Genomic DNA, 19,349 nt, shown 5'->3' with positions numbered 1-19,349 from the left:
GACTAGGACTTTCAAACTGAGCTATCCCCTAGATTGGTTTCCAAGTTTTTACATAAGAGACCTTCCCTGACAATGTATTCCATATTGTACCCTTTCAAAAATATTTTTATACATATATTGCATGTCAATTAGACTCAATGCATTACATTCACATGACCTCATAGTTTCACATTTCACATTCTCCTCATATCACATTACTCATCACACACATAGGCATATATATGTTCATATATCAAAGTCAATTCATATCACACTAACCTCTCATTAAAAGAGTTACAACATAGGGTCAAATAGTAGAACAATATAAGAATTAGAGGCAGGACGACACCCAGTGGCACACACCCCACACCCAACGTGAGTCCTCCTGAGGTCCACACTAGTCTCTATTCGAACCTTGCTCAGTGTGACCAAGTCTATGCCTTATGCATATGATGCATATTAATCGTACTCAATGCATTACATTCACATGATTAAATAGTTTCACATTTAACATTCTCTTCATATCACATTACTCATCACACACAATTATATGTTCATATATCAAAGTCAATTCATATCACATTAACCTCATGTTACAAGAGTTATAACATAGGGTCAAGCAGTAGAATAGAATTACAGGCAGGACAACACCTAGCAGCACACGCCCTACACCTAGCACAAGTCCTCCTGAGGACTACATTGGTCTTTATCTAAACCTTGCCCAATGTGTAACACCCCGAATTTTTCTACTAATACTACGAATAATTATTATTTATTTTTGTATTTATGAAGATTATTTCCTTATAATTATTTTGATTAATTAAATGGGTTTGATTGAATTTTTAAAAGTTTTTAATAATAATCATTTATGAAAATTATTTTGTCTAATATTATTAATTATGATATTTTGTTATATTTATTATTTGAAGAAAATCATATTTTAAATTGTATTGATATTTTATTTTCATTTGATATATATATATATATATATATATATATATATATATATGTGTGTGTGTGTGTGTGTGTGTGTGTGTGTGTGTGTGTGTGTGTGTGTGTGTGTGTGTGTTATTTATTTATTAATTAGTAATCCTGGATTTTCATAGCCACGAAACGGGTCGTTCCAACTCGAGTATGTATGGGTAAAGTTTCAACCCAGAACGGGCCGTTCCACTTTGGGAGGGCCGTTCCGGATGTAGTTTTAAAGAACCAATTATTGACTCAGAATGGGCCATTCTGATTTTAGAACGGGTCGTTCTGGGAGAGGCTTTTCTACATGTTCTATGTGCCCAGAACGGGTCGTTCCGAATTCAGAACGGGCCGTTCTGGCCAAGGGGAACCTAGAGGAGGAGATCCTGCTTCAGTTTCAACTCCTGTTTATCGAGGTAAGGGGGGAATGAGAAACCTCGCTCTTGGTGTGGGATTGTATGCTAGGTAGTGGGATTGGCCCACAATCCTGTATTTGTTGTATGCTTCTTTATGAGGAGTTTCTCCCAATTATATTTGTTTCTTCTATTTTCTCTTTTTATATGTAAATAAATATATGATTTGAGATCTCTGTGGGTTCCTATGGGAAACCCTAAGGGAATGCATTGGTGATTGTAAGAGGAGATTGTTTAAAGAGTAATTATATGAGTAAATTATATTATTTTAAATGTTTATTGTATGAATTAGAGTGCTCTGTGGGTTCTTGTGGGAACCCTATGAGAAATAGACAAATTTTAAATGTATTCTGTTTTACCTTTTGAGTTTTCTGTTGAGTTCTTTAATGTTTATAGAGTGTAAATAAGTGTCTAATTTTGAAAATAAACAAGTTTTGATATGAATTAGTTTGCTCTGTGGGTTCCTGTAGGAACCCTACGAGAAATATGCATATTTATAATATTTTCTGTTTTACCTTCTGATTGTTCTATTGTATCCCTTGTTGTACGAGATGTATGAATATATGTTTACTTTTGCAAATAGATGAGTTCTGGTATGAATAAAAGTGCTCAGTGAAAATTGTGAATATGATGTGATAATGCCAATGTGATGATGAAATGTAATGAGGAGATGTGATGATGAAATGTAATGAGGAGATGTTATGATGAGATGTGTTGAGACATCATAATGTGATATGGGAATGAGACATGAAAATGTGATATGAGAAAAACATGGAATCTTGATTGACATGCATCATATGCATAAATGTTTTTAAGGGTACGATATGGAATACACCGCCAGAGAAGGCCCCCTAGTGTAAAAGCTTTGGGGATTAGTCCTTGGGGATAGCTCGGTTTGGAAGTCCCAGTCTCGCCCATTGTGTGCATGGGATGTATCGCGGCTTAGCTATCCTGACGAGACTCTGGTAGTATATCCTTCTAGTGAGAGTGCACAGAGGGTGTGACCCGACATGTACTCCTAGACTACTCTTCGTGTATTGCTAGCGGCAATATGCCATGTGATGTTTTACTGGCGCCACATGCATGATAATGTGAAGTCCGTGTCCATGCATGTGCATTCTTATTATTGAATGATGATAAATTACTAATTGTATGACTTGGATGATTGGATAAGTTATTGTTGTTGATTGATCTATGAGGTAACTGTATTGTTTGTGTTTGGTTATCCGGTGTGCGTTCCTACACCGTGAGCCAGAGTGAGATGTTTCTCACTCTCTTCTTTTGTGTTGTTTCCCTTGTTTGATATACAGGAGACCATCAACAACATGAGGCTGAGGATGTGGACGATGGAGCTTAGGCTTCTATGTGGGATTTTGCTCTGATAAGACATGTGACATCGGGATATAGATAGAATTAGAATATGATGTTGTTTATGTTTTATTAAAGTATATATTTTGGAAAATTCAATTTTTATTCTTTGTAATTTTATTTGCTATTTGGATTAAGGACATGAATGTGAATTCTCTACTCACATGATTATTGGAATTGTCTTTTCTTTTTTAAATATTTTTTTATCTAATAAGATATTTCTTTTTATTATTATTATTATATATATATATATATATATATATATATATATATATATGTTGGGGTAGAGGGTGTCACACAATGTGATCGAGTCCATGCCTAGTGAGAACGCCACCAAGAGCTTTCTAGAGTGTCCATGCCCAACAAGAGTTAGCTCACACTCGATAGAAGTGTCATAGGAAACCCTTGGAGATTCTATGCCCAACGAGGGTCATCTCATGCTTAATGTGAGAGACCCTGAGAGCAAACTTTGCTCTCGGCCTTGACAACACTCAACACGCCCCAAGTAGTGCCCGATGACATATAAAAAAAACACAGCAGCAAAACACAGAATTTTGAGTCACACCCCAAATCTCTAAAAACACAATTTAATGGTAAAAGAGTTTTATATCATCATGCAAATATTCTATATCACCTAATTTGCACATACAACCAATAAATTTTTTCAAAATCACATCAAGTTCCCTTAAGATTTCCCACGGGAATCCACAGGGACCACAAATCATATCATCAAGTTCCCTTTGCATGTTTTTCATATGGTTTGGACTACAATAATCATGATTTTTCATGAGTACGACAAGATTAGTCGAAGCGAGCTTCATGGAGATGTTGTAGGGCCATTTTGGCAATGTAGTCTTATCTTGGATTGTTTTTGATAATCTGTATAATAGTGTTTGACCGAAACTTAGAATTATATATTGTTTTATAGTGGATGATTGTACATATATTGTATATATTTATAGAGTTGTTCTTAGTTGCACTTATACTTATATACATGTCACAATGTGAATATCCATGTACAGTGAGTATAAAATCTTAAGAATGTGAGTAGTTTCATTACTAGTTGGTAATTTCACGAAGTGTAGCGATCATGGGGATCGTTACAAGAATAATATATTAATACTATAAAATAAATTTTTTAAATATTACTAAAATATGTTATATATTTTAAATTGATAAGTAGAATATAAAAAACAAAAACTTATTTAAATTAAGACTTCAAGTATATCAAGTATTTTAAATTGATAAGAATAAAATAAATTATTTAAATTAGAATGCGTTAAACTTATTATACATTGTGTCAAAATTAAATTTTTAAAAATTAATTTAAAATCAAAGTTAGAATCTTAAAACTCAAATTATTTGTGATAAAAAATTGTTAATATTTCTTAATAACAGTAAATTATTATTATAATAAATATTTAAAATAACCTAAATATATATCTTTAAATATAGTAAAATGTTGATTAATGTTTTAAATAAAATAATAATAATATATTATAATTTTGAACTTAATTAAAGTAAAAAAGATAACATTAATGATAAATATAAACTTTATTAGTTTAAAATAAATAAACTACAAGTAGTCTGATACGTACTACAATTATAAGAAATAAAAAATATTATTATAATGATAATATGAAGAAAATAAAGAAACTAGAAGAGAGTTGAATAGTATCAAATAAAAATTCAACACTTTAACTTTTTAATATTGTGAACTAGTTACAAGACTTTAAGAGCGCAAACAAAAAATAAGACACAAAGAACACAAAGTATTTTTATATTGGATTATCTCAACTATTGAAACTCAATTTAGTTCTTGATGAATTGATTAAGTTTCATTATTTTTCATAAAGATACAAATATTATTTCATGAGTCACTTCTAACTCAACTTAAGTACTTTTTGACTTGTCTTTTCAAGCAATTATTTAAGTAATTTTTGAACAACGAAACCTCTCTAGATTTCAACAAAAAAATATTATTTACAACAAAGTTTCTTCATGTTTCAAACAATAACACAAAGTTAAAGTTAAAAATTATTTGTTTCATCTTACTTTCAAGATGTGATACAACCAATTTTAAGAATGAAGAGTTTTTACAAAAAGGAATCAATTTAATGCATTCATTTTATATCCAGATGAGAATCGTCTAAGAAACTACACATCATCATAATTAATTGTGTATTTAAATTCATCTTACTATACGATCTGAAAAACATTTTTTTAACAAAAACGTTTAAATTTATTAACATTAAAACTTATGTTCTCATGAATCCAATATCATTTTTTATCTAATAGATCGAGATAATATATTTATAATATAAATTGTATAATATTATATTATAAAATAAAAATAATAAAAGTCATATATATTAATAAGTTGTTATTATAATAATAAAGATAATTAAAAAGTTTTATAAAAATTAAAAAATACTAAAAGTAAAAATATTTATACATATTCAGATACAATACCAAGTCTACTTTTATTTATATATATATATATATATATATATATATATATATATAATTCAAATAAAAAAATTATTAGTAGATCAATACTATAAATTGAAAAAATACCAAAAAAAAAATACTACAATGACAATATATTAATAATTTAAAATAATGTAAAATGAGCTGTAAAAAATAGTGGAAAGTAATATTATAAAAAAAATGTTTTAACTCAAATGTACAAGTACTAAGTATAGTTATTAATATATATTTATATATTTATTCTATATTTTTTTAATTAAAATTTAAGAAATTGAAATAACTTTAGTGATTTCTTCTTAACTAATATTTTAAAATTAAAAAATAAATAGTTATTTTAAAAAAAATCTTCTATGAAAAAAAATTTTGGATTCAAAAGAAAGAAAAAAAATTTGAATAAAAAAAATAAAAAATAAAATTAAAATAGTTACTAATAAATCATAACTCATAAAGATTTATTTACAATATTAACCTATAAATGACATTCAATGATATATTAGTTAAATTGTCGGTCAATTAAATATACATGTCTATATACTGTTGCACAATAATAGAGAGAGGGTAGCGAAACATGTTACATAAAACATGGATCAAAGAAATAGCCTAAATTAAGTTCCTTCATGCAAAAATTTAATTTATTTTATATCGTTTTCAGCAATATTAGAAATTAAAAATGTTGTCAATATATTTATACAATTCATATTATAAACTATATTTACTTTTGCATCTCACCAGCATCTGTGACAATTTCATTGTTGTCTAAGCTTTGTTGATATACTTCAATTGTGATTTTTAATATAATTCATAACGTTTTACGCAATAACTTGAATGGTCTGTTAAGAAAAAAAAATAGTAGGTCTTAATTGAGAAATATTAACACAAAAGTATTTATAGAAGTATCAATGAATTACTCATAAACTTGTGTCAATAAATTTTCTTTAAATAAGTTAAATAAGGATTTCAATGTGAATTATTTATTTTTCATAAGTATCGATAATTTTTTTTTATCCATTGAAATTACAATAACTTTGCTAGACTTCGATTCATTTTTCTTATTATATAAATTTTAATTAACTGTACATTATTTTTTAACAACAAAAAGAAAATAATTTTTTCAATATATTTTTATATAGAAAAATTACTCTCCTCACAATTTATCCTGTATTGCGCTGGATATATGATTTATTCGGATAAATTTCTTTAAAAATATAGAAAGAAAATAAGAAAAAAATTATAAATAAAAAAAAACTTTTTCATAATTTAAAGCTAGTTTATGCACAAATTATTATTATTTTTAAATAAATCAATAAAAAAATCATACAAATTAAGTTATACACAATCTAATTTTATCTTATAAAAATAATTATTTCATTTTCTTTTCTATCTTTTTCTCTTAAATGTAACATTCCAAAATTTTATTTTTTTATGTATTGGAATTATTAGAAGAGTTACCGTATTTTTATATACGTATTTTACTATTTACATATATGTATTTTACTATTTACATATATGTATTTTACTATTCATATATACGTATTTATGAATAGTATTTTACTATTCATATGCATAATTGAAGGCTGCGGAACCGAAGGGGGGCTGCGGAATTAAGTTTCAAAATTTAATTAATTCTAATATTTTAATGAATAGTGCATAGTAACTTTAATATTATAATAATGAAATAATATTATTTTAATGAATAGTACATAGTGCATAGTAATTTCAAAATTTCTATAAATAGGGGCCTAGGGTTTTGAAAATTCATAATTCTAGAGAGAAGGAAATTCTAGAGAGATAGAAAGGGAGAAAGAAAGAGAGGAGATTCTGCCCTAGTTCCGGTTCCGATTTAAGAAAAAGAGGAGGAGGTTCTGCCCAAGTTACTATTTATCCAGGTACGGGAGAAAAGAGGGTTATTTATATGTAGAGTACATGAGGGTATTAGGTAGAATTTCTCAGAAGCATGTTTAATTTATCTGAATGGAAGGCTGAGCCTCCTATTAATTTGTAATTTAAACGTTTTTGATAAAAGACTAAAATGTACATCTTTGTTATATTTTTATTACATGATTTGGAAAATATAAATGAATTCCTAACTAGGAGGCACTGCCACCTTTACTGGAGTTAATTTATATTTTCTTTATTATCATCTGTATATATATTATAACTAAGCGACTCATGAACGGTTGGACCATTGAACTATTAAACATTGAATTATTGACCCTTGGAATATTGAACTTTTGGATTATTGGATTAATGAACTGCATTAATGGACAATTTAGATAAATTATAATTAAAGGAATATAATATGATGTATTAAGTATGTAATAAGTCGAGTGTTGAATCAATAAATATATGACATGTATCGTATTTATATATTAATGAACTTGCTTTATTTTGTTGGAATTATTAAGAATGATTGAGGAGTATGTAAACTCTATTTTGTTGTCTTATTTGTTATGCATATGAAATTGCGTAAGTGATAGAAGTTGAATTATGAGTTGAAATGTTGTATGGTTGTGATATGGATGTGATTGTGATGTCTCACATCAATGACTAGGATGGCACGGCCCTGTATAAGTGGTGTTACAGGGAAGGCGTGACCCTAGCATGGTGTGGGATGAGAAAGACAGTTAACACCACCACTTATGTCGTTCATGGCTGCCCTGGCATAGGGTTAATTGCAAGAGATTGTATTGATTGTAATGTGATTGTGTTTCCTCACACCAAAATGGTGAGGGACGGCACGGCCCCTGGGTAAGTGATGCTACAGGGAGGGCGTGACCCCTGGTCTGGTGTGGGTTGAGTGAGGCAATTAACCTGTATCACTTGTGTCAAACGTGGCGAGGTCTTGGCATAGTGTTAATTGTTGGATTGACATGAATTACGTATGTGGAAATGATTGTGAGATTGACATGAGTTATAAATGTTAAATAATTATGATATTGACTTAAATGATGGATTGAAATATGTTTATATACACGTTTGTATACACTATATAACGAGTTATGATGAGATTATCTTGTAATATGTTTGAATGTACTTTGCATATAGATATTTTCTTTTCTCACCGTATAAATTGTGGATATTTTAGGTGGAGAGGATCCAGCTGCAAGTGGCATATAAGATGCTAGCATTTTATTTTGGGAAATGTTCTGATATTGTGACATCGGGGCAGAGGATTTTAGGACGAAATATTTATATGCATTTGGTATTGTAATATTATTTTGAAAACAATTTGTAAAACTCTTATGTTTTTATGTTTTATATTTATATTATTGTGATTATTGAAGTTTCTTATGTGAACCCTGTTACCATAATTGAAATTTTTATTACAATATAAGTTGGGGTAGTAAGGGTGTCACATTTAGTGGTATCAGAGCAGGTCGATTCAATCGACCGTGAGTTATGAGTCTAATGTGCTTGTTTGGTAGATGAATGATATGGTAAAATTGATTATTGAACTTATTGATAATATGACGATTGATTGAGTTAATTGTTTTAGAGTATGATTATTAACTTTTTGGGGGGAGAAAAACAGAAAAACAATGGCAGGAGGTAGAAATGATCGTGCAATCGCCGATGCTCTACAAGCAATGACTCAGGCTCTTCGTAATTTGAACCAACGACCAGAAATTGATTGGCTAGAGAGATTCCAGCGAAATAATCCACCAAGTTTCCGTGGAGGTTATAATCCTGACGGAGCTGCTGACTGGATATTTGAAGTTGAAAAGATATTCCAAGCTATGGGATGTCCTATGATACAGAAGGTGACTTTGGCTGTTTTTATGCTTTCTGGAGAGGCTGGCATCTGGTGGCAAGGTACATTGCAAAGAATGATGGTTGCGGGAACTCAGGTAAACTGGGAAAATTTCAAACGACTGTTCTTGGAGAAATATTTTCCCAGAGACGTGAGACATAAGAAACAGGTGGAATTTCTTGAATTGAAACAAGGAGAGGATTCGGTGGCTGAGTACGTGACTAAGTTTGAAGATTTGGTTAGATTCTGTCCCATGTATGATGGTGTGGACAATGAGGAGGACAAATGCGTGAAATTTGTGAGCGGTCTTCGCCCTGAGATCAAACAAGTGTTTAATTATCAAGGGATCATGCACTACCATGAATTGGTAAACAAGTGCAGAGTATATGATGAGGACAACCGAGCTAGGGTAACTCATTATAAAAGTGGAGGACCAATGAGAAATAATAAATTTGCTTCATCCAATAAGAATAAACCTTATACCAAGTTTACAGGAGACTCAAGTTCTAAGGTGAATAATCAGGGTTCTACGCAACAAAGAAGCCAAGATCCAATGGTCAGCCAAACGTCTGGAAGACGAAGTGTGAGTTTTGTTTCACGCAATAACTGTTTCAAATGTGGAAAGCTAGGTCATAGAGCAGCTGAGTGTCGGATGCAAAAGGTAATGACATGCTTCAAATGCAAAGCGGAAGGACACAAGGCTAGTGAATGTCCCCAGAATAGGAAAGAGACAACAGAGAATGGAGGCAACGCTAGCAAACCTCGAACCACAGGAAGAGTATTTGCCTTGAGTGGTGTCGAAGCTACTCAATCCGAAAACTTAATTCAGGGTATGTGTTTCATTAATGGAACTCCTTTAACCGTTTTATATGATTCTGGTGCAACTCACTCTTTTATATCACATGCATGTGTGTCTAAGTTAAAATTACCTGTCTCTTCCTTATCTTTTGAGATAATTGTCGAAACACCCACTAATGGTTCTATAATTACTTCTAATGTCTGTCCAAAATCTCCTCTGATTATTGAAGGTAGAGATTTCCTGGTTGACTTAATTTGTTTACCTCTAAGTCAACTAGATGTTATTCTGGGTATGGACTGGTTATCTTCCAATCATATCCTTTTGAACTGTGCTTGTAAATCTATTGTTTTTGGTGAACCTGTTGAAAAAGTGAGTAAGGATTATTTGACTGCCAACCAAGTTAAGGTATCTATGCAAGAGGATGCCCAAGTATACATGTTGTTAGCTTCTTTAAATTCTGAGAAAAATGTTCTAATAAATGAACTGCCTGTTGTGTGTGACTTTTCGGATGTCTTTTCTGAAGTGTTTAGTTTACCACCTAGAAGAGAGGTAGAATTTTCCATAGATTTAGTTCCAGGAGCAGGACCTATTTCTATTGCACCTTATAGGATGTCACCCATAGAATTAGTGGAACTGAAAAAGCAAATAGAAGACTTGTTGGAGAAGGGGTTTGTGAGACCTAGTGTATCACCTTGGGGAGCACCCGTACTCTTAGTCAAAAAGAAGGATGGTAGCATAAGATTGTGTGTGGATTATCGCCAGTTGAACAAAGTGACCATTAAAAACAAATATCCATTGCCTAGGATAGATGATCTTATGGATCAGTTGGTAGGTGCTTGTGTGTTTAGCAAAATTGATCTTAGATCAGGGTACCACCAGATTAGAGTTAAGAAAGATGATGTACCTAAGACAGCCTTTAGAACTCGCTATGGACACTATGAGTATCTAGTAATGCCTTTTGGTGTGACAAATGCTCCTGCAATTTTTATGGACTACATGAATCGGATTCTTCATCCGTACTTGGATAAATTTGTAGTTGTCTTTATAGATGACATACTAGTTTATTCCAAGACTAAAGAGGAACATGAGGAACACTTAAGGGTAGTACTACAAACTCTCAGGGAGAATCAACTTTATGCTAAATTGCCCAAGTGTGACTTTTGGCTGGAGGAAGTGAGTTTCTTAGGACATGTAATTTCGAGTAGGGGTATAGCAGTAGATCCATCTAAGGTTGAGGCTGTGTTGAATTGGGAGACACCTAAGTCAGTTAGTGAGATTAGGAGTTTCCTTGGATTAGCTGGATACTATAGGAGATTCATAGAGGGATTCTCTAAGCTAGTATTACCTTTGACAAATTTGACTAGGAAAGGGGTTGTGTTTGTTTGGGATAGTAAATGTGAAGATAGTTTCCAAACCCTTAAGGAAAAATTGACCAGTGCACCTGTTTTAGTATTGCCTGATCTTAGTAAGACTTTTGTGGTTTACTGTGACGCTTCTAAGATGGGTTTGGGTGGAGTGTTAATGCAAGAAGGAAGGGTCGTATCTTATGCATCCAGACAATTGAAGGTACATGAGAGGAATTACCCCACCCATGATCTTGAATTAACAGCTGTAGTATTCACACTTAAGATTTGGAGACATTATTTGTATGGTTCTAAATTTGAGGTGTTTAGTGATCATAAGAGTCTTAGGTATTTATTTGATCAAAAAGAATTAAATATGAGACAAAGGAGATGGTTGGAGTTCCTTAAGGACTATGATTTTGATCTTAATTATCATCCAGGAAAAGCTAATGTGGTAGCTGATGCCTTGAGTAGAAAATCTTTGCATTTGTCTTCTCTTATGATTAGAGAGATGGATCTTTTGACACAATTTAGAGACTTAAGTTTGACTTGTGAGGTGACTCATAGTAGTGTAAGACTAGGTATGACTCGAGTGACTAGCGAGTTGTTAAAGGAAATTGGAGAAGCACAGTTAATAGACCCATTTCTAGAGACTAGACGAAAGGATATAGGACAAGGGATTGGAGAAGAATTTACCTTGGGTGCAGATGGAGTGGTAAGATTTAAAGATCGGGTATGTGTGCCTAGTAACCCTACACTTAAACGACTGATACTAGAGGAAGGTCATAAGAGCAAGCTTAGTTTTCATCCAGGAGCAACGAAGATGTATCAGGACCTAAGAAAGATATTCTGGTGGCCTAGGATGAAGAAAGACATAGCTGAATTTGTGAGTGCCTGTTTAGTATGTCAGAAGGCTAAGATAGAACATCAAAAACCTTCAGGACTGCTTCAGCCTTTGAGTATACCCGAGTGGAAGTGGGATAGCATTTCCATGGATTTTGTAGTTGCTTTGCCTAGGACTAGGCGAGGACATGACTCCATTTGGGTTATAGTTGATAGGTTGACCAAGAGTGCACATTTCTTACCTATTAACATTAGGTATTCTCTGGAGAGATTAGCTAGACTGTATATTGATGAAATTGTGAGATTACATGGTATACCATCTAGTATAATTTCAGACAGAGACCCTAGATTCACCTCTAGATTTTGGGAGAGCCTACAACAAGCTTTGGGAACCCAACTGAGACTTAGTTCAGCATACCACCCTCAAACTGATGGTCAGACTGAGAGGACTATTCAGTCTTTAGAGGATTTGCTTAGAGCCTGTGTTTTGGACCAAGGAGGAAGTTGGGATAGCCTTTTACCTTTGATAGAGTTTACCTATAATAATAGTTACCACTCTAGCATAGGTATGGCACCCTATGAAGCCTTGTATGGTAGGAGCTGTAGAACTCCTTTGTGTTGGAGTGAGCCTGGAGACAATGTCATCTTAGGACCTGAAATTGTGCAGCAAACCACTGAAAAAGTTAAATTGATACAGGATAGGATGAGGACAGCTCAGAGTAGACAGAAAAGTTATGCTGACAGGAGAAGAAAAGATTTAGAATTTCAAGAAGGTGATCATGTATTCTTGAAAGTCACTCCATGGACTGGGGTTGGTAGGGCATTAAAATCCAGAAAACTTACTCCTCGATTTATTGGTCCTTTTCAAATTCTTAAAAGAGTCGGCAATGTTGCCTACAAAATTGCTTTGCCTCCTAATCTGTCAAATCTTCATGATGTTTTTCATATTTCACAACTTCGAAAATACATCCATGATCCTTCGCATGTGATTGAATCGGATCATATTGAGGTTAAGGAGAACTTGACGGTGGAAGCTACCCCGGTGAGAGTCGAGGATCGAATGGTAAAGCAATTTAGGGGTAAAGAAATTCCTTTGGTAAAGGTTATTTGGGGAGGAGCTATACCAGAAAGTGCTACTTGGGAATTAGAGGAGAAGATGAAAGCTTCATATCCATTTTTATTTGCATCAGGTAATTTCGGGGACGAAATTTCTAAAAGGAGGGAAGTAGTGTAACATTCCAAAATTTTATTTTTTTATGTATTGGAATTATTAGAAGAGTTACCGTATTTTTATATACGTATTTTACTATTTACATATACGTATTTTACTATTTACGTATATGTATTTTACTATTCATATATACGTATTTATGAATAGTATTTTACTATTCATATGCATAATTGAAGGCTGCGGAACCGAGGGGGGCTGCGGAATTAAGTTTCAAAATTTAATTAATTCTAATATTTTAATGAATAGTGCATAATAACTTTAATATTATAATAATGAAATAATATTATTTTAATGAATAGTACATAGTGCATAATAATTTCAAAATTACTATGCACTATGTACTATTCATTAAAATAATATTATTTCATTATTATAATATTAAAGTTATTATGCACTATTCATTAAAATATTAGAATTAATTAAATTTTGAAACTTAATTCCGCAGCCCCCCTTCGGTTCCGCAGCCTTCAATTATGCATATGAATCGTAAAATACTATTCATAAATACGTATATATGAATAGTAAAATACATATATGTAAATAGTAAAATACGTATATGTAAATAGTAAAATACGTATATAAAAATACGGTAACTCTTCTAATAATTCCAATACATAAAAAAATAAAATTTTGGAATGTTACACTACTTCCCTCCTTTTAGAAATTTCGTCCCCGAAATTACCTGATGCAAATAAAAATGGATATGAAGCTTTCATCTTCTCCTCTAATTCCCAAGTAGCACTTTCTGGTATAACTCCTCCCCAAATAACCTTTACCAAAGGAATTTCTTTACCCCTAAGTTGCTTTACCATTCGATCCTCGACTCTCACCGGGGTAGCTTCCACCGTCAAGTTCTCCTTAACCTCAATATGATCCGATTCAATCACATGCGAAGGATCATGGATGTATTTTCGAAGTTGTGAAATATGAAAAACATCATGAAGATTTGACAGATTAGGAGGCAAAGCAATTTTGTAGGCAACATTGCCGACTCTTTTAAGAATTTGAAAAGGACCAATAAATCGAGGAGTAAGTTTTCTGGATTTTAATGCCCTACCAACCCCAGTCCACGGAGTGACTTTCAAGAATACATGATCACCTTCTTGAAATTCTAAATCTTTTCTTCTCCTGTCAGCATAACTTTTCTGTCTACTCTGAGCTGTCCTCATCCTATCCTGTATCAATTTAACTTTTTCAGTGGTTTGCTGCACAATTTCAGGTCCTAAGATGACATTGTCTCCAGGCTCACTCCAACACAAAGGAGTTCTACACCTCCTACCATACAAGGATTCATAGGGTGCCATACCTATGCTAGAGTGGTAACTATTATTATAGGTAAACTCTATCAAAGGTAAAAGGCTATCCCAACTTCCTCCTTGGTCCAAAACACAGGCTCTAAGCAAATCCTCTAAAGACTGAATAGTCCTCTCAGTCTGACCATCAGTTTGAGGGTGGTATGCTGAACTAAGTCTCAGTTGGGTTCCCAAAGCTTGTTGTAGGCTCTCCCAAAATCTAGAGGTGAATCTAGGGTCTCTGTCTGAAATTATACTAGATGGTATACCATGTAATCTCACAATTTCATCAATATACAGTCTAGCTAATCTCTCCAGAGAATACCTAATGTTAATAGGTAAGAAATGTGCACTCTTGGTCAACCTATCAACTATAACCCAAATGGAGTCATGTCCTCGCCTAGTCCTAGGCAAAGCAACTACAAAATCCATGGAAATGCTATCCCACTTCCACTCGGGTATACTCAAAGGCTGAAGCAGTCCTGAAGGTTTTTGATGTTCTATCTTAGCCTTCTGACATACTAAACAGGCACTCACAAATTCAGCTATGTCTTTCTTCATCCTAGGCCACCAGAATATCTTTCTTAGGTCCTGATACATCTTCGTTGCTCCTGGATGAAAACTAAGCTTGCTCTTATGACCTTCCTCTAGTATCAGTCGTTTAAGTGTAGGGTTACTAGGCACACATACCCGATCTTTAAATCTTACCACTCCATCTGCACCCAAGGTAAATTCTTCTCCAATCCCTTGTCCTATATCCTTTCGTCTAGTCTCTAGAAATGGGTCTATTAACTGTGCTTCTCCAATTTCCTTTAACAACTCGCTAGTCACTCGAGTCATACCTAGTCTTACACTACTATGAGTCACCTCACAAGTCAAACTTAAGTCTCTAAATTATGTCAAAAGATCCATCTCTCTAATCATAAGAGAAGACAAATGCAAAGATTTTCTACTCAAGGCATCAGCTACCACATTAGCTTATCCTGGATGATAATTAAGATCAAAATCATAGTCCTTAAGGAACTCCAACCATCTCCTTTGTCTCATATTTAATTCTTTTTGATCAAATAAATACCTAAGACTCTTATGATCACTAAACACCTCAAATTTAGAACCATACAAATAATGTCTCCAAATCTTAAGTGTGAATACTACAGCTGTTAATTCAAGATCATGGGTGGGGTAATTCCTCTCATGTACCTTCAATTGTCTGGATGCATAAGATACGACCCTTCCTTCTTGCATTAACACTCCACCCAAACCCATCTTAGAAGCGTCACAGTAAACCACAAAAGTCTTACTAAGATCAGGCAATACTAAAACAGGTGCACTGGTCAATTTTTCCTTAAGGGTTTGGAAACTATCTTCACATTTACTATCCCAAACAAACACAACCCCTTTCCTAGTCAAATTTGTCAAAGGTAATACTAGCTTAGAGAATCCCTCTATGAATCTCCTATAGTATCCAGCTAATCCAAGGAAACTCCTAATCTCACTAACTGACTTAGGTGTCTCCCAATTCAACACAGCCTCAACCTTAGATGGATCTACTGCTATACCCCTACTCGAAATTACATGTCCTAAGAAACTCACTTCCTCCAGCCAAAAGTCACACTTGGGCAATTTAGCATAAAGTTGATTCTCCCTGAGAGTTTGTAGTACTACCCTTAAGTGTTCCTCATGTTCCTCTTTAGTCTTGGAATAAACTAGTATGTCATCTATAAAGACAACTACAAATTTATCCAAGTACGGATGAAGAATCCGATTCATGTAGTCCATAAAAATTGCAGGAGCATTTGTCACACCAAAAGGCATTACTAGATACTCATAGTGTCCATAGCGAGTTCTAAAGGCTGTCTTAGGTACATCATCTTTCTTAACTCTAATCTGGTGGTACCCTGATCTAAGATCAATTTTGCTAAACACACAAGCACCTACCAACTGATCCATAAGATCATCTATCCTAGGCAATGGATATTTGTTTTTAATGGTCACTTTGTTCAACTGGCGATAATCCACACACAATCTCATGCTACCATCCTTCTTTTTGACTAAGAGTACGGGTGCTCCCCAAGGTGATACACTAGGTCTCACAAACCCCTTCTCCAACAAGTCTTCTATTTGCTTTTTCAGTTCCACTAATTCTATGGGTGACATCCTATAAGGTGCAATAGAAATAGGTCCTGCTCCTGGAACTAAATCTATGGAAAATTCTACCTCTCTTCTAGGTGGTAAACTAAACACTTCAGAAAAGACATCCGAAAAGTCACACACAACAGGCAGTTCATTTATCAGAACATTTTTCTCAGAATTTAAAGAAGCTAACAACATGTATACTTGGGCATCCTCTTGCATAGATACCTTAACTTGGTTGGCAGTCAAATAATCCTTACTCACTTTTTCAACAGGTTCACCAAAAACAATAGATTTACAAGCACAGTTCAAAAGGACATGATTGGAAGATAACCAGTCCATACCCAGAATAACATCTAGTTGACTTAGAGGTAAACAAATTAAGTCAACCAGGAAATCTCTACCTTCAATAATCAGAGGACATTTTGGACAGACATTAGAAGTAATTACAGAACCATTAGTGGGTGTTTCGACAATTAACTCAAAAGATAAGGAAGAGACAGGTAATTTTAACTTAGACACACATGCATGTGATATAAAAGAGTGAGTCGCACCAGAATCATATAAAACGGTTAAAGGAGTTCCATTAATGAAACACATACCCTGAATTAAGTCTTCGGATTGAGTAGCTTCGACACCACTCAAGGCAAATACTCTTCCTGTGGTTCGAGGTTTGCTAGTGTTGCCTCCATTCTCTGTTGTCTCTTTCCTATTCTGGGGACATTCACTAGCCTTGTGTCCTTCCGCTTTGCATTTGAAGCATGTCATTACCTTTTGCATCCGACACTCAGCTGCTCTATGACCTAGCTTTCCACATTTGAAACAGTTATTGCGTGAAACAAAACTCACACTTCGTCTTCCAGACGTTTGGCTGACCATTGGATCTTGGCTTCTTTGTTGCGTAGAACCCTGATTATTCACCTTAGAACTTGAGTCTCCTGTAAACTTGGTATAAGGTTTATTCTTATTGGATGAAGCAAATTTATTATTTCTCATTGGTCCTCCACTTTTATAATGAGTTACCCTAGCTCGGTTGTCCTCATCATACTCTAAGCCTAGCCACTTCTCAAAGCAGCTACCCAGAAGACTCCTTGCTATCCTATTGCTTCACACCTGATCTGCTCCCCCACATAGTGAGATCATCACAGTTCCACCACATGGAAACATAAGGGTTAGCACGTATAAAACCAACCATAGTATAAATATCATTTTAACAATTATTTATTCAAACCAACCAATATAATGTATACACATCCATGCCAATGCATACATATTAATTAAAGAAATCCATAACCAAAGTATACAATTCATACCATATATATATACATAATCCACATCCAAAGCAAAGTCACACCACCGTATAATCCATGATGTAACCAACACATCCAAACCAAATGTTGGCCTCAACACCTATCCAAACCAAGTGTTGATACGGTGAAACATGTCAGCAACCCATGTCTCACGCCTAACCTCTCATGGAAAGTATACAGTTGGATTACGTCGTCACGTAACCCTGGTGGGGTCACCTCATCCATCGGTATGACTCGACCCAGACCCATACCGGTAGCAAATAGATACTTAGAGGACTACTTCAGAATCCACCTAACATCTGAAGTGGTTTACTATATAATCCTTGGAAAAATTCCAAATTGGAAATCCTCACAATGGGATTCCGAAATTCCATATTTTCTCCAAAGATTATATCCCTGATCTCACCAAGAGATCTCCCATCCATAACCTTACTCCTCTCAGTCCTATTTACTTCTCCAAACCACATACACATAGCATACTTCATAATTATATATATAAACATAATCATAACCATGCCAAATTAAATATCCAAAACAACCACCAACTTGAATAAATAACAACCATCAACTTAAATAAATAACAACCTTCATACAAACAAAATAGCATATTAAAAGTTATACTACTCCTATCATGCTCATGTATACTAGATTAAGTCTTATAAGTACTACCCTTACTTAGCATACTAGATTAATTTTATAAATACCACCCTTACTTGGATAATCCTGAACTGAAACTCGGGCAGAAACTGAGACTATAGCACAGCTGCCTCCCCAAGGCTCCTTCCGTCTAAAACAGGGACCGGAGCTAAAATTAGGACAGAACCTCTTCCTCTGGATTTCTCTTGGTCTTCAAAGAGAAGAAGAGGGAAAGAAGAGAGTATAAGAGAAGAGAGAATGAGAATTGAGGGATGAGAAGTATTTCTTGGGATGGTTTGCAATGGAGAAGTGAAGGCCTATTTATAGCCTCCAAAACACATTAAAATAATGGAGAAAAAGATAGACAAAACTAAGTGGAATGAATTAGTGGAATGAATTATAGAAGTTGGTGGGATGAATTAATGGAGTTGGTGTGAATTAATGGAGTTGGTGCCATGTTCTTTTCCTCACCGACATTGGCTACTGATTTGGACCTTATAGACAGCCGAATCTGAAAATATATCCTTCATGAAAGTTGTAGGATTTTCTCTTATCTTTCCATATCCACCAAGTTTGTATCATTGGAACAACCACCGACCAAGGTATACCCCGAAAACCGAGGCTTGCCAATCAGCCCAGCGAGAAACAATTGTATCAATAAAAGTCCAATTTTGACCTCCTAAACGACCGATTTTGCAAATGGCTATTTCTGCAAAAGTTGTGCGTTGTTCTCTTAGATTTCCATTGACACCAAGTTTGCATCATTTGGACCATCACAGCCCAAGTTATGTC

At 33.9% G+C, this 19,349-nt stretch overlaps 1 protein-coding gene across 1 annotated transcript; it reads left to right on the top strand.

Annotated features, from left to right (window-relative positions):
* Positions 1-6,510: 6,510 nt before the first annotated feature.
* Positions 6,511-14,375, top strand: LOC145952382 (uncharacterized). The gene is made up of 7 exons (XM_083064734.1): positions 6,511-7,105; positions 8,305-9,998; positions 10,293-10,425; positions 10,573-10,717; positions 10,841-11,212; positions 12,653-12,736; positions 14,322-14,375. Exons 2-7 carry the CDS (start codon positions 8,759-8,761, stop codon positions 14,373-14,375), a joined length of 2,028 nt encoding a protein of 675 aa, XP_082920860.1. The 5' UTR covers positions 6,511-7,105; positions 8,305-8,758.
* Positions 14,376-19,349: the final 4,974 nt, after the last annotated feature.

This window comes from Cajanus cajan, chromosome 10 (assembly GCF_000230855.2).
Source record: "Cajanus cajan strain Asha chromosome 10, NIPB_CcT2T_4, whole genome shotgun sequence".
NCBI classification, from domain to species: domain Eukaryota; kingdom Viridiplantae; phylum Streptophyta; class Magnoliopsida; order Fabales; family Fabaceae; genus Cajanus; species Cajanus cajan.
Note: the sequence above shows the minus strand (reverse complement) of the source record. Positions and strands in the feature narration are given on the sequence as shown.